Genomic DNA, 13,862 nt, shown 5'->3' with positions numbered 1-13,862 from the left:
GAAAATATGAACACTGATCAGGAGTGTTGGAATTCACCGTATTGTTTTGATGAACACATTATTGGTTATATTTCCTCTAATCTCGTTCCCAGACACTTCCGCCCCAAATGCGCGAAGAGTCTGGTGGGCCAATGCATCAAACTTGGCATTAGTTAGCCAATACAGAAAGATCGGGAGACCCGGCTTATATGCGCCATGTGTGTTTACAGATTTACGTCTTGCGATTGGCTAAAATTAAATGAAAAATACTTTACTCAGTAAGGTCACTCCCATAGAATTCAATGTTCACTCCCACTAAGGCCAACTTTGAATCCTTGATGTCCCAGGCTTATATGCGCCGTGCGCTATTTTTATTTTTTTTTTACCTATATTTAACTAGGCAAGTCAGAACAAATTCTTATTTACAATGACGGCCAAACCCGGACGACGCTGGGCCAATTGTTCGCCCCCCCTATGGGACCAATCACGGCCGGTTGTGATACAGCCTGTGGACGATGTTATGTTTCCTCTAAGGAAGGACTAATGCTGTCTTCCATTACTGATATGATGACAGTACACCCTGAATGGATTGATTAAATCAAGTTCATTATCTTCTGTTTTTCATTTAATTCTAACATAAATGTAAGAGTTATTCCGGCTCAGTTTGTTTTGCACAACTTCACATCATAGTCAGATAAGATAAGCTTGCAGAGCTGCTGCTACACAAACTTTTTCTATTTACTATGTTCTCTTGTGTAGTCCCTGTTCCCTTATAAGGCTAGCAGCTAACATGACCTCTTTGTACACTGCAAAATCTTGAGAATCAGAGAGGATCTCTAGGGAATTCTAATTATGTGCGCCTGTGTGTTCCATATTATATGACTTGGATTTTCCTCCCCTCTTACTAACCTTTTACTGCTGTAAATATTGCAACACACACAAGGAAAACAGTAGAGCTGAAGGAACTGAATTTGAAACACTGTGGAAGGTTCAAAGCCCAGAGTGAGTGAATGTTCTATTCAGGCTTATGGATTTTAGGGCCAGAAGGGGGATATCTGTATGGATGACATTTTGAAGAGGTGAGTAAAATCATAAGCTTCATGTAATAAAAATCATATCCAAGTACTGTATGAATCATTGATGCTGAGGTTGCTGCAACATTGCCTACTGTGGTGTTTGTTTCAGAGCAATGGTGTGGAAAAGACCAATCAATAAGATATAGTATCCCCATAAAATAAAATACCATTGACCTATTCTATTGAGAATAGGTCATACAAGCTGAGAGGCACAGGGAAGAGTTGATCACACAATTCACAAATATGAGCATTCACAACATTCACAGTAGGTGTACTTCACATATGGTGTAAGTCTTCTCCAGTGAGACAGATAAGAAAATAAGTGCCGGGTGTAGGTCTTACCTTTTGAACACAAAAGGGCTTGTTTACGTTTGCGTAATATACACTGCTCAAAAAAATAAAGGGAACACTTAAACAACACAATGTAACTCCAAGTCAATCACACTTCTGTGAAATCAAACTGTCCACTTAGAAAGCAACACTGATTGACAATAAATTTCACGCTGTTGTGCAAATGGAATAAACAACAGGTGGATATTATAGGCAATTAGCAAGACACCCCCAATAAAGGAGTGGTTCTGCAGGTGGTGACCACAGACCACTTCTCAGTTCCTATGCTTCCTGGCTGATGTTTTGGTCACGTTTGAATGCTGGCGGTGCTTTCACTCTAGTGGTAGCATGAGACGGAGTCTACAACCCACACAAGTGGCTCAGGTAGTGCAGCTCATCCAGGATGGCACATCAATGCGAGCTGTGGCAAGAAGGTTTGCTGTGTCTGTCAGCGTAGTGTCCAGAGCATGGAGGCGCTACCAGGAGACAGGCCAGTACATCAGGAGACGTGGAGGAGGCCGTAGGAGGGCAACAACCCAGCAGCAGGACCGCTACCTCCGCCTTTGTGCAAGGAGGAGCAGGAGGAGCACTTCCAGAGCCCTACAAAATGACCTCCAGCAGGCCACAAATGTGGATGTGTCTGCTCAAACGGTCAGAAACAGACTCCATGAGGGTGGTATGAGGGCCCGACGTCCACAGGTGGGGGTTGTGCTTACAGCCCAACACCGTGCAGGACGTTTGGCATTTGCCAGAGAACACCAAGATTGGCAAATTCGCCACTGGCGCCCTGTGCTCTTCACAGATGAAAGCAGGTTCACACTGAGCACATGTGACAGACGTGACAGAGTCTGGAGACGCCGTGGAGAACGTTCTGCTGCCTGCAACATCCTCCAGCATGACCGGTTTGGCGGTGGGTCAGTCATGGTGTGGGGTGGCATTTCTTTGGGGGGCCGCACAGCCCTCCATGTGCTCGCCAGAGGTAGCCTGACTGCCATTAGGTACCGAGATGAGATCCTCAGACCCCTTGTGAGACCATATGCTGGTGCAGTTGGCCCTGGGTTCCTCCTAATGCAAGACAGTGCTAGACCTCATGTGGCTGGAGTGTGTCAGCAGTTCCTGCAAGAGGAAGGCATTGATGCTATGGACTGGCCCGCCCGTTCCCCAGACCTGAATCCAATTGAGCACATCTGGGACATCATGTCTCGCTCCATCCACCAACGCCACGTTGCACCACAGACTGTCCAGGAGTTGGCGGATGCTTTAGTCCAGGTCTGGGAGGAGATCCCTCAGGAGACCATCCGCCACTTCATCAGGAGCATGCCCAGGCATTGTAGGGAGGTCATACAGGCACGTGGAGGCCACACACACTACTGAGCCTCATTTTGACTTGTTTTAAGGACATTACATCAAAGTTGGATCAGCCTGTAGTGTGGTTTTCCAAATCCAGACCTCCATGGGTTGATAAATTTGATTTCCATTGATAATTTTTGCGTGATTTTGTTGTCAGCACATTCAACTATGTAAAGAAAAAAGTATTTAATAAGAATATTTCATTCATTCAGATCTAGGATGTGTTATTTTAGTGTTCCCTTTATTTTTTTGAGCAGTGTAAGTAGGCCTAGATAATTAGGCCTAGTCAAGTTTAATTAATGATCTGATGAGGTTAAAATGAAGGGAAAGGGGCATACCTAGTCAGTTGTCCAACTGAATATATTCAACTGAAATGTGTCTTCCACATTTAACCCAACCCCTCTGAATCAGAGAGGTGCGGGGGGGGGGGGGGCTGTCTTAATCGACAACCACGTCTTCGGCACCTGGTGAACAGTGGGTTAACTGCCTTGCTCAGGGGCAGAACAACAGATTTTTACTTTGTCAGCTTGGGGATTTGATCCAGCAACCTTCAAGTCATAACTACAGTAGCCCTACTCAATCTTTTCTTTCAAGTGTGTCCATCCACTGTTTGACTAAATTACACATATTATTCATATGGATAATGGATGAAAACCTCCTGAGGCAATAACAAATTAAACATTCAAATTAGAATTCTCCTTCAAGTTAGTGATTAGTCTGTGGCTCTGTATGAATATTTTATGTTGTATGAGGCGAGACTGTTATTCCTAACACTTTTCAACATTCCCCCTTTTTGTAGGCAGACTGCTGTAGCCCTCAGACCAGAGGCGTCATGTCCCTGTGCCCCCTTAGATATGTCTTCTTTAAAATATATGTATATACACCGTGGCCAGTTTATTAGGTATGCCCATCTAGTCCCTTTGCCTCCAGAACAGCCTGAATTCTTCTTGGCATGGAAATGTTGCTCACTTGGCATCAAGGGACCTAACGTATGCCAGGAAAGCATTCCCCACACCATTACACCACCGCCACCAGCCTGTACCGTTGACACCAGGCAGGATGGGGCCATGTATTAATGCTGTTTGCTCCTAATCCTAACTCTGCCATCAACATGACGCAACAGGAACCAGGATTCGTTGGACCAGGCAATGTTTTTCCACTCCTCAATTGTCCAGTGTTGGTGATCGCGTGCCCACTGGAGCCCCTTCTTGTTTTTAACTGATAGGAGTGGAACCCGGTACGGTTGTCTGCTTTTGTTTTGTTTTTCACATTTTATTGGTCACATACACATGGTTAGCAGATGTTATTGTGAGTGTTGCGAAATGCTTGTGCTTCTAGTTCCGACAGTGCAGCTTTATCTAACATGTAATCTAACAATTCCACAACAATTACCTAATACACACACACATCTAAGTAAAGAATCGGAATATGAATATATACATATAAATATATGGATGAGCAATGACAGAGCGGCATAGGCAAGATGCAATAGATGGTATAAAATACGGTATATATATATATATATGAGATGAGTATTGCAAGGTATGTAAACATTATTAAAGTGGCATTATTAAAGTGACTAGTGATCCATTTATTAAAGTGGCCAATGATTTCAAGTCTGTAAGTAGGCAGCAGCCTCTGTGTTTGTGATGACTGTTTAAATTAACAGTCTCATGGCCTTGAGATAGAACCTTGTTTTTCAGTCTCTCGTCCCAGCTTTGATGCACCTGTACTGACCTCACCTTCTGGATGGTAGCGGGGTGAACATGCAGTGGCTCGGGTGGTTGTCCTCGATGATCTTTTTGGCCTTCCTGTGACATCGGGGCTGTAGGTGTCCTGGAGGGCAGGTAGTTTGCCCCCGGTGACGCGTTGTGCAGACCGCACCACCCTCTGCTGCAATAGCCCATCCGTGACAAGGACCAACGAGTTGTGCATTCCGAGATGCCGTTCTGCACACCACTGTTACAATGCCCTGTTATTTGCCTGTTTGTGGTCTGCCTGTTAGTTTACACGATTCTTGCTATTCTCCTTTGAGAACTTTAGGCTATCAAGTTAGAGTAGCTAGCTTGTCTAACTATTTTAGCTGGCATGCCTGCTGGCAAGGTTTGTAGACTTTAGAAAATAGACATACTTTTAACATAGAATGAAGCATAATGATATGGCTTTAGATAGCAGGAAAAGGCTGTTTCAGGTGTTTGAAAAATGCAAATTCTCCACCCCCCAGCCATGTTCACATACTTTATGCCCCTTCAGATTTTTTGGGGTGCATGACGGCCTTCCCACAGACTGCAATGTTATCAGTGCAGTAGATGTTATTAACCTATACATGTTTAGTTATATAGTTGCAGTAGGCTATGTTCAGAATTATTCAGTGAAATAACACAGATATAAAAATATATATATATATTGAGCGCCAACAACTCAACATAATCATTCTGGGCAGGGCTGTGCACAGACCTTTCAGGAGGCAGGTGTTCAACCTGACACCACCACCCATAAGGGCACTTTGGAGACTGGAAGGGCAAAGGGGCATGTGCTCTGTACAGGTAGAGCCATATGATTCAGATATGGCTGTGTTGTTATGGAAAGGAAGTGTGCGGGACGGTAAAGGGGTATAGAAAAAAAAACTCTAATTTCACGTCACCGAAGTGTGTCCCCTTGTGTATGTTTGGTGGACCATTCTACAGTTCACTATATCAATCTCATCTTTCAGAAGGCGGCTTGGATTTCTTTTTTGATTCAGTTAGTAACTCTGTTATAGAAGAAAAGCTTATTAAACTTTGTGATTCTGATATAGATAATACTGAGTTGGACCAAGCCATTAAACAAATGCCTATAGATATATCTCCTGGACTGGATGGCCTGACTCCTGAATTCTATCGACATTTTTGGCCTGATATTAGAGAGTTTTGCTTTTGGTCTACAAAGAGGGTATTGCTAATGCTATCTTACCTCCTTCTTTGAAACTGGGACTAATAGTTCTTATACCCAAACCAAAGAAGGACTCTCTTTACCTGGACAATTGGAGACCAATCACGTTGTTGGCTACTGACTATAAGTTACTAGCTCATGTCTATGCCAATAGGCTGAAAAAAGGTCTTGATGATATAATCAGTGAAACTCAATCAGCCTTCATTAAAGGAAGGTGTATCCATAACCATATACAATTGGTTTTAGATATTTTTGATTATAGTGAGTTCATAGAAGATGATGGCTTTATATTGTTTTTAGAATTTTTTAAGGCTTTTGACACTAGAGCACAACTTTTTACTTAGAACTCTCTACTTTTGGGTTTGGGGAGAATGTCTGTAAAGTGACAAGGATGATGTATAATGATATTAGCAGTTCGGTGGCTATGAGTAATGGCACATCCCCTAGTTTCTCTATTGCTAGAGGAACTAGACAGGGTTGTCCAATCTCCCCTCTTTTATTTATTTTAGCCACAGATTTACTAACAAATCTGAGAAATTAAAAGGGATCCATATTTTTGGTAAAGATAAAAATATCAGTCAATTTGCAGATGATACTGCCCTTTTCCTAAAGGATAGAGCGGCTATTCCCTTGGCTATTGATAGAATCAAGAAATGTTCTATAGCCTCTGGGTTGACTCTCAACCTTAACAAATTTGATCGCATGCCAATTCATTGCTGTGACTCTGTCACGCCCTGACCATAGTTTGCTTTGTATGTTTATATGTTTTGTTTGGTCAGGGTGTGATCTGAGTGGGCATTCTATGTTGTATGTCTAGTTTGTCTGTTTCTGTGTTTGGCCTGATATGGTTCTCAATCAGAGGCAGGTGTTAGTCGTTGTCTCTGATTGGGAACCATATTTAGGTAGCCTGTTTTGTCATTGTGGGTTGTGGGTGATTGTCTATGTGTAGTGTTTTTGTGTCAGCACTATGATTCGTTAGCTTCACGTTCGTTGTTTGTTATTTTGTATAGTTTCGTTAAGTGTTCTCTGTGTTTATTAAATTCATGATGAACACTTACCACGCTGCATATTGGTCCTGCAATCCTTCAAACTTCTCCTCCTCAAACGAGGAGGACGACGAACGTGACAGACTCCGTCAACATTGCCTCCATACCTGTTAAAAGGAAGTTAAATATTTAGGAATTCTTATCACAAAAAAAAATCAGATGGAGAATCTTTAAACATTGAAAATAGGATTAATTCCATGAGAGTTTCATTAAGTGTCACGACTTCCGCCGAAGTCGGTCCCTCGCCTTGTTCGGGTGGCGTGCGGCGGTCGACGTCACCGGTCTTCTAGCCATCGGCACTCCACCTTTCATTTTCCATTTATTTTGTCTTGTTTTCCTGCACACCTGGCTTACGTCTCCTCATAATTACTATGTGTATTTAGCCCTCTGTTCCCTCCATGGCTGTGTGGGGTATTGTTTATTTGTCGAGGTTGGCACGTTTCCGGCTGGTTAGCGCCAGGTTTTATGTATACCTGTGTTTTGTGGCAGCCTGTATTTTGTACTTTGTTTGTGGTACTTTGTGCTGCCTTACTTGTTTTGGGTATTTGGTTTTGGTGACGCTGTTGCGTTCTGGTCTTACTATTTGCCTCAGTAAAGTGCTTCGTGTTCACTCATCTCTGCTCTCCTGCGCCTGACTTCCATGCACCAGCTACACCCACCATTGACATTAAGTCAGTGGCTGCAATGTGATATCTCAATTTTGGGTTATATTCTTTTGTCCAAGACAGATGGTTTATCTAGAATCATTTACCAAAGTCAATCCCTTTTTCTTTCTTCTAATAACATTTTTAAAAAGTCAATTCTGTTATATTTAGATTTGTTTGGAAGAATAAAATGAATTATATTCGGAAATCACAATTAGTGAAAGACTATGATCGTGGAGGTTTACAGGCTATTTATTTTTGAGTCGTTAGTGGGTGCTTTTAAAATGAAATGGTTGAAATTATGTCTGTCTAATCCTACCTCAATGTGGTATCATATCCCTAACAGTCTGTTTAATCAACTTGGTGGACTTGAATTCCAAATGAAATGTGATTTTGACGCTTCAAAATAACCTGTGAAATTTTGTGAAAGTTTCACCAGCAAATATTATTTTTCTGGAAAATGATATTCAAGCACAATCTTTTCACCCACAAACATTGATTTGTAATAATAGGGTCATTAAAATTAATGGGAAATCCATTTTCAAAGGCCTTTGGTTTGACAAGGGTATTCGTGTGGTATGTGATTTGGTAGGCAACACTGGGGAGTTTTTGCCGTTTGATGAGTTCATTGGTAAATTTCAGGTTAATATTACTGAGAGAGAATATATGAAGGTTTGCAAAGCAATTCCACTTCCTTTACTTGGACTTATTAAGAACACTTTGTTATATTATGAGGTTGTTCTCTCTTTTCCAAGTTTACAAATTTAATGACTTGAATCTTTTGGATAAAAAATGCAACAATAGATGGATACGATTGGCAGTTAGTGAAGTAATTTTTGGTGATTATAATTCAATATATTGCTATGGAAGTGACCAACCCATGCTATGGTCAAAAATGACTACCTTTTACCTTACTTGTCCAGTTATCCCAAAAGTTAAATAAACTAATTTTAAAATATATTCTTCCATCTACCCTGTTAATGATTTCTTGCACAAAAGATTACATTGTTACAAAATGCCTTGTGTTTTTTGTTCCTCTGATTCCGAATCTATAGAGCATTTATTTTTCATGCTGCCATTCTAGTTAAATGGATTGAAATTTATGAATGATTGTGTATAAAATCTCCAGAATTACCTACACTACCGTTCAAAAGTTTGGGGACACTTAGAAATGTCCTTGTTTTTGAAAGAAAAGCAAATTTTTTGTCCATTAAAATAACATCAAATTGATCAGAAATACAGTGTAGACATTGTTAATGTTGTAAATGACTATTTTTTTTATGGAATGTCTACATAGGCGTACAGAGGCCCATTATCAGCAACCATCACTCCTGTGTTCCAATGGCACATTGTGTTAGCTAGTCCAAGTTTATAATTTTACAAGGCTAATTGATCATTAGAAAACCCTTTTGCAATTATGTTAGCACAGCTGAAAACTGTTGTTCTGATTAAAGAAGCAATAAAACTGGCCTTCTTTAGACTAGCTGAGTATCTGGAGCATCAGCATTTGTGGGTTCGATTACAGCCTTAAAATGGCCAGAAACAAAGACTTCTTCTGAAACTTGTCAGTCTATTCCTGTTCTGAGAAATTAAGGCAATTCCATGCGAGAAATTGCCAAGAAACTGAAGATCTCGTACAACACTGTGTACTACTCCCTTTACAGAACAGTGCAAACTGGCTCTAACCAGAATAAAAAGAGGAGATGGAGGCCCCGGTGCACAACTGAGCAAGAGGACAAGTACATTAGAGTGTCTAGTTTGAGAAACAGACGCCTCACAAGTCCTCAACTGGCAGCTTCATTAAAGAGTACCCGCAAAACACCAGTCACAACATTAACAGTGTCACGCCTTGACCTTAGTATTCTATGTTTTCTGTATTATTTTGTTCAGGTCAGGGTGTGACGAGGGTGGATATGATTGTTTTGTATTGTCTAGGGTTTTTGTAAGTCTAGGTGTGTGTGTGTAGTCTAGGCATATGTAGGTCTATGGTGGCCTAGATTGGTTCCCAATCAGAGGCAGCTGTTTATTGTTGTCTCTGATTGGGGATCCTATTTAGGTTGCCATTTTTCAGTTTGGTTTGTGGGTTATTGTCTATGTGATGTTGCATGTCTGCACTCAGTGTTTATAGCGGTCACGTTCGTTTTGTTGTTTTGTATTTAGTTTGTTCAGTATATTTCTTTATTAAAATAAGTATGTATTATAATCACGCTGCGCCTTGGTCTCCTCTCTACGACGTTCGTGACAGAATAACCCACCAAACAAGGACCAAGCAGCGTGAAAAAAAGGAACAGCGCTTAATAGGGAAATGGACCTGGGAGGAGATATTAGATGGAGCAGGACTCTGGACACAGCCGGGGGAGTATCGCCTTTCTGAAGAAGAGATAGAGGCAGCGAAAGCAGAAAGGCGATACTACGAGGAGAAGTGCCGGAGAATAGAGGAACGGCGACGAGATGAGGAAACACGGCTTGCACGGAAGCCCGAGAGGCAGCCCAATAATTTTTTTTTTGGGGGGGGGGGTAGGAGACCTGAGCCAACTCCTCGTGCTTACCGTGGGGAGCATGTAACTGGTCAGGCACCGTGTTATGCAGAGATGCGCACGGTGTCTCCAGTTCGCATTCTTAGCCCGGTGCGCTCTATTCCAGCTCCTCGCGTTTGCCGGGCTAGAATGGGCATCCAGCCAGGACATATTGAGCCAGCTCTATGTTCTGGATCTCCAATGCATGTCCACGGTCCAGTGTATCCTGTTCCTCCTCCCCACACTCGCCTTGAGGTGCGTGTCCTCAGCCCGGTACCACCAGTTCCGGCACCACGCACCAGGCCTCCAGTGCACCTCCAGGGTCCAGTACGCCCTGTTCCTGCTCCTCGCACTCGCGCTAAGGTGCGTGTCCCCAGCCTGGGACCTCCAGTGATGATCCATGGCAAGAAGCATCCAGTGATGATACATGGCACGAAGCCTCCAGTGATGATCCATGGCAAGAAGCCTCCAGTGATGATCCATGGCAAGAAGCCTCCAGTGATGATCCATGGCACGAAGCCTCCAGTGATGATCCATGGCAAGAAGCCTCCAGTGATAATCCATGGCACGAAGCCTCCAGTGATGATCCATGGCAAGAAGCCTCCAGTGATGATCCATGGCACGAAGCCTCCAGTGATGATCCATGGCAAGAAGCCTCCAGTGATAATCCATGGCAAGAAGCCTCCATTGATGATCCATGGCAAGAAGCCTCCAGTGATGATCCATGGCAAGAAGCCTCCAGTGATGATCCATGGCACGAAGCCTCCAGTGATGATCCATGGCAAGAAGCCTCCAGTGATGATCCATGGCAAGAAGCCTCCAGTGATGATCCATGGCACGAAGCCTCCAGTGATGATCCATGGCACGAAGTCTCCAGTCATGATCCATGGCACAAAGCCTCCAGTGAGGAGTCATGGCACGAAGCCTCCAACAAAGGCTGCCAGTACGGAGCCTCCAGCGACGCCCTCCAGTCCGGAGCCTCCAGAAACGTTCTCCAGTCCGGAGCCTCCAGCGACGCCCTCCAGTACGGAGCCTCCAGCGTCGCCCGTCAGTCCGGACCCGCCAGAGTCGCCCTCCTTTCCGGACCCGCCAGAGTCGCCCTCCTGTCCGGAGCCGCCAGAGTCACCCTCCTGTCCGGAGCCGCCAGAGTCGCCCTCCTGTCCGGAGCCGCCAGAGTCGCCCTCCTGTCCGGAGCCGCCAGAGTCGCCCTCCTGTCCGGAGCCGCCAGAGTCGCCCTCCTGTCCGGAGCCGCCAGCGACGATCCCCAGCCCGGGGCCTCCAGCGACGGTCCCCAGCCCAGAACATCCGGCGATGATCCACGCAGTGAGGGTCCCCAGCCCGGGGCCTACGGCGAGGATCCGCAGTCCAGAGCCTCCGGCGATGATCCACGGGTCAGTGCTACAATTGAGGACTCAGTGTAAAGAAGGAGGGAGGCGTCCAGATCCAGAGCCGCCACCGAGGGTAGATGCCCACCCGGACCCTCCCCTATAAGTTCAGGTTTGCAGTCGGGAGTCCACACCTTTGGGGGGGGGGGGGGGGGGGGGATACTGTCACGCCCTGACCTTAGTATTCTATGTTTTCTGTATTAGTTTGGTCAGGTCAGGGTGTGACGAGGGTGGATATGATTGTTTTGTATTGTCTAGGGTTTTTTTATGTCTAGGTGTGTGTGTATAGTCTAGGCATATGTAGGTCTATGGTGGCCTAGATTGGTTCCCAATCAGAGGCAGCTGTTTATTGTTGTCTCTGATTGGGGATCCTATTTAGGTTGCCATTTTCCAGTTTGGTTTGTGGGTTATTGTCTATGTGATGTTGCATGTCTGCACTCAGTGTTTATAGCGGTCACGTTCGTTTTGTTGTTTTGTATTTAGTTTGTTCAGTATATTTCTGTATTAAAATAAGTATGTATTATAATCACGCTGCGCCTTGGTCTCCTCTCTACGACGTTCGTGACAAACAGTGAAGAGGCGACTCCGGGATGCTGGCCTTCTTGGCAGAGTTGCAAAGAAAAAGCCCTATCTCCGACTGGCCATTAAAAATAAAATATTAAGATGGACAAAAGAACACAGACACTGGACAGAGGAACTCGGCCTAGAAGTTCAGCATCCTGGAGTTGCCTCTTCACTGTTGATGTTGAGACATTTATAAGTGACCCCAAACTGTATGTTTATCTTTGATGATGTTAAATGGATTATGCTTATCCATGTAATTCCAATCATAACTATTTTATTAACATTATTATTCTCCTGGCCAAATATTATATTCACAAATGTAAATGGGGTGGAAAAATGTCTTATTTTGTATTTTTTTCATTGAACTGTTACAATTGTATAAATCTCTCAAACTTGTGAAACTTAAAAAGTTGGAAAAATTATTAGAAGTCATGTCTCTGAATGTCTGTTAATGTCTCTCTGCCTTGTCACATATTATTGATATCCTGAATTAATCTTTTGTTTGGGGTGGGGCTCGCCTGGTGTTCTATTATTACATTGTTTTCATTGTATTCACAGGAGTGTCGCTGTATTGATGTGTGTTATTGTTATTATTGCTACAATATATTTTTTTATTTTTTATATATAAATAAATGTTTGGTGGACCATACCATCATCACAGAAATATAGGGGAACGGCAAGGCAATTTCCAATTCAGCACTTGGCAGCGATTCTTCTGTATGTCCTATCATAATTATAAAGATAGTATCCGACAATGCCGTTAGATGTAATGGGGCAGTGCGTTCAAAAAACAGTTTTGTTCGGTGACACGAGAGGTAGCGAATATTGCGCACCGGCATGTGAGCTAGCCGCTTGGTAGCAGCCACTTTCTATATAGCTAATAAACCATTATCTGGATAGCTGTCTTCAGCTTGCTTCCGCCTGTAGAGGCGGGTTATGAAACATCCATAGGCAACGGAAAACACAACTTGCCAAAATTTGCTTTGTTTCAAGCTTTAATTAAAGATGCTTCCGGGAAAGGAGCTAACGTTACTGCTCTGGATCTTCAGTCACTTCAGCAGCCTCAGCGCAGCATCTTCAGCATCCAGTAAGTAGGCTATTAACACACACTGTAGCCTATATGGTATGCGCTTAGCTACGTTGCTTTGTGCTCTTCTTGTTCAGGACCAGGGCATTGCAGACTAAGTGTTATGCGTCAAAGTGTTCACCACTTCGGCATCAGACCTGCTTAGAAGACATGGCAGTATAATAATTACCGGTGTTTTCAGTAATATAGAATCGTATGTTATTGTATTTATTAAGGGGGGGGGGGGCTATGCTGTTTATAAGCTACCTATGACCTGCCTCCTTGTTTCGCTCATAGCCTAGAGATCCCCAAATGATGCTAAATGGCAGGCTACAGTAGGCTATAGGCTACGTTTGGTGTCAAAATGATTTATCATTGATAGATGTTTCTGCCACTTTGTTTCTGTAAAGTGCGGTTCTTATTACAGCGCACTGCAGGATTGTTTCTTTTTTTAAATTAAGACAAATTCGAGTCTCCGAAAAGTTTAATTAAAAATGTAATTATAACAGGCTAGATTAGGACGCCTACTGTGTTCTTATATAATTGATGAGTGTACATGAATTAGCTTGAATGCACAAAAACATCAATAGGCTATGATTGATATTATCATCATACATGTTTTTAGGAAGTAGGTGTTCATGCTTTGCTCTTTATGCTACCCTGTTAAACACAGGACTGAAACAGATGTAGTGATGGCTGGAAGAGAGTACTGGTCTCATGTGACAGGCACTTTAGATGTCCCTGTTAAACATTAAGACCTGTTGACCTGCAAGCAAAGTCATTATTTAATATATATATATATATATGCAGTACCACTCAAAAGTGTGGACACCTACTCATTCCAAGGTTTTTCTTTATTTTTACTGTTTTCTACATTGTAGAATAATAGTGAAGACATCACAACTACGAAATAACACATATGGAATCATGTAGTAACCAAAAAAGTGTTAAACAAATCTTAATATATTTTAGATT

The 13,862-nt window shown here is 43.1% G+C and overlaps 1 protein-coding gene across 1 annotated transcript in view; it reads left to right on the top strand.

Annotated features, from left to right (window-relative positions):
• The first annotated feature begins 12,826 nt into the window (after positions 1-12,826).
• Positions 12,827-13,862, top strand: part of LOC120019831 (contactin-associated protein-like 2) — a 58,552-nt gene continuing 57,516 nt past the window's right edge. Inside the window, exon 1 of the mRNA XM_038963245.1 lies at positions 12,827-12,908. Within this exon, the coding sequence (XP_038819173.1) occupies positions 12,827-12,908 (82 nt within the window). The remainder of the gene's footprint in view (positions 12,909-13,862) is intronic.

The sequence above is a fragment of the Salvelinus namaycush genome, chromosome 25 (genome assembly GCF_016432855.1).
Source record: "Salvelinus namaycush isolate Seneca chromosome 25, SaNama_1.0, whole genome shotgun sequence".
NCBI classification, from domain to species: Eukaryota; Metazoa; Chordata; class Actinopteri; order Salmoniformes; family Salmonidae; genus Salvelinus; species Salvelinus namaycush.
Note: the sequence above shows the minus strand (reverse complement) of the source record. Positions and strands in the feature narration are given on the sequence as shown.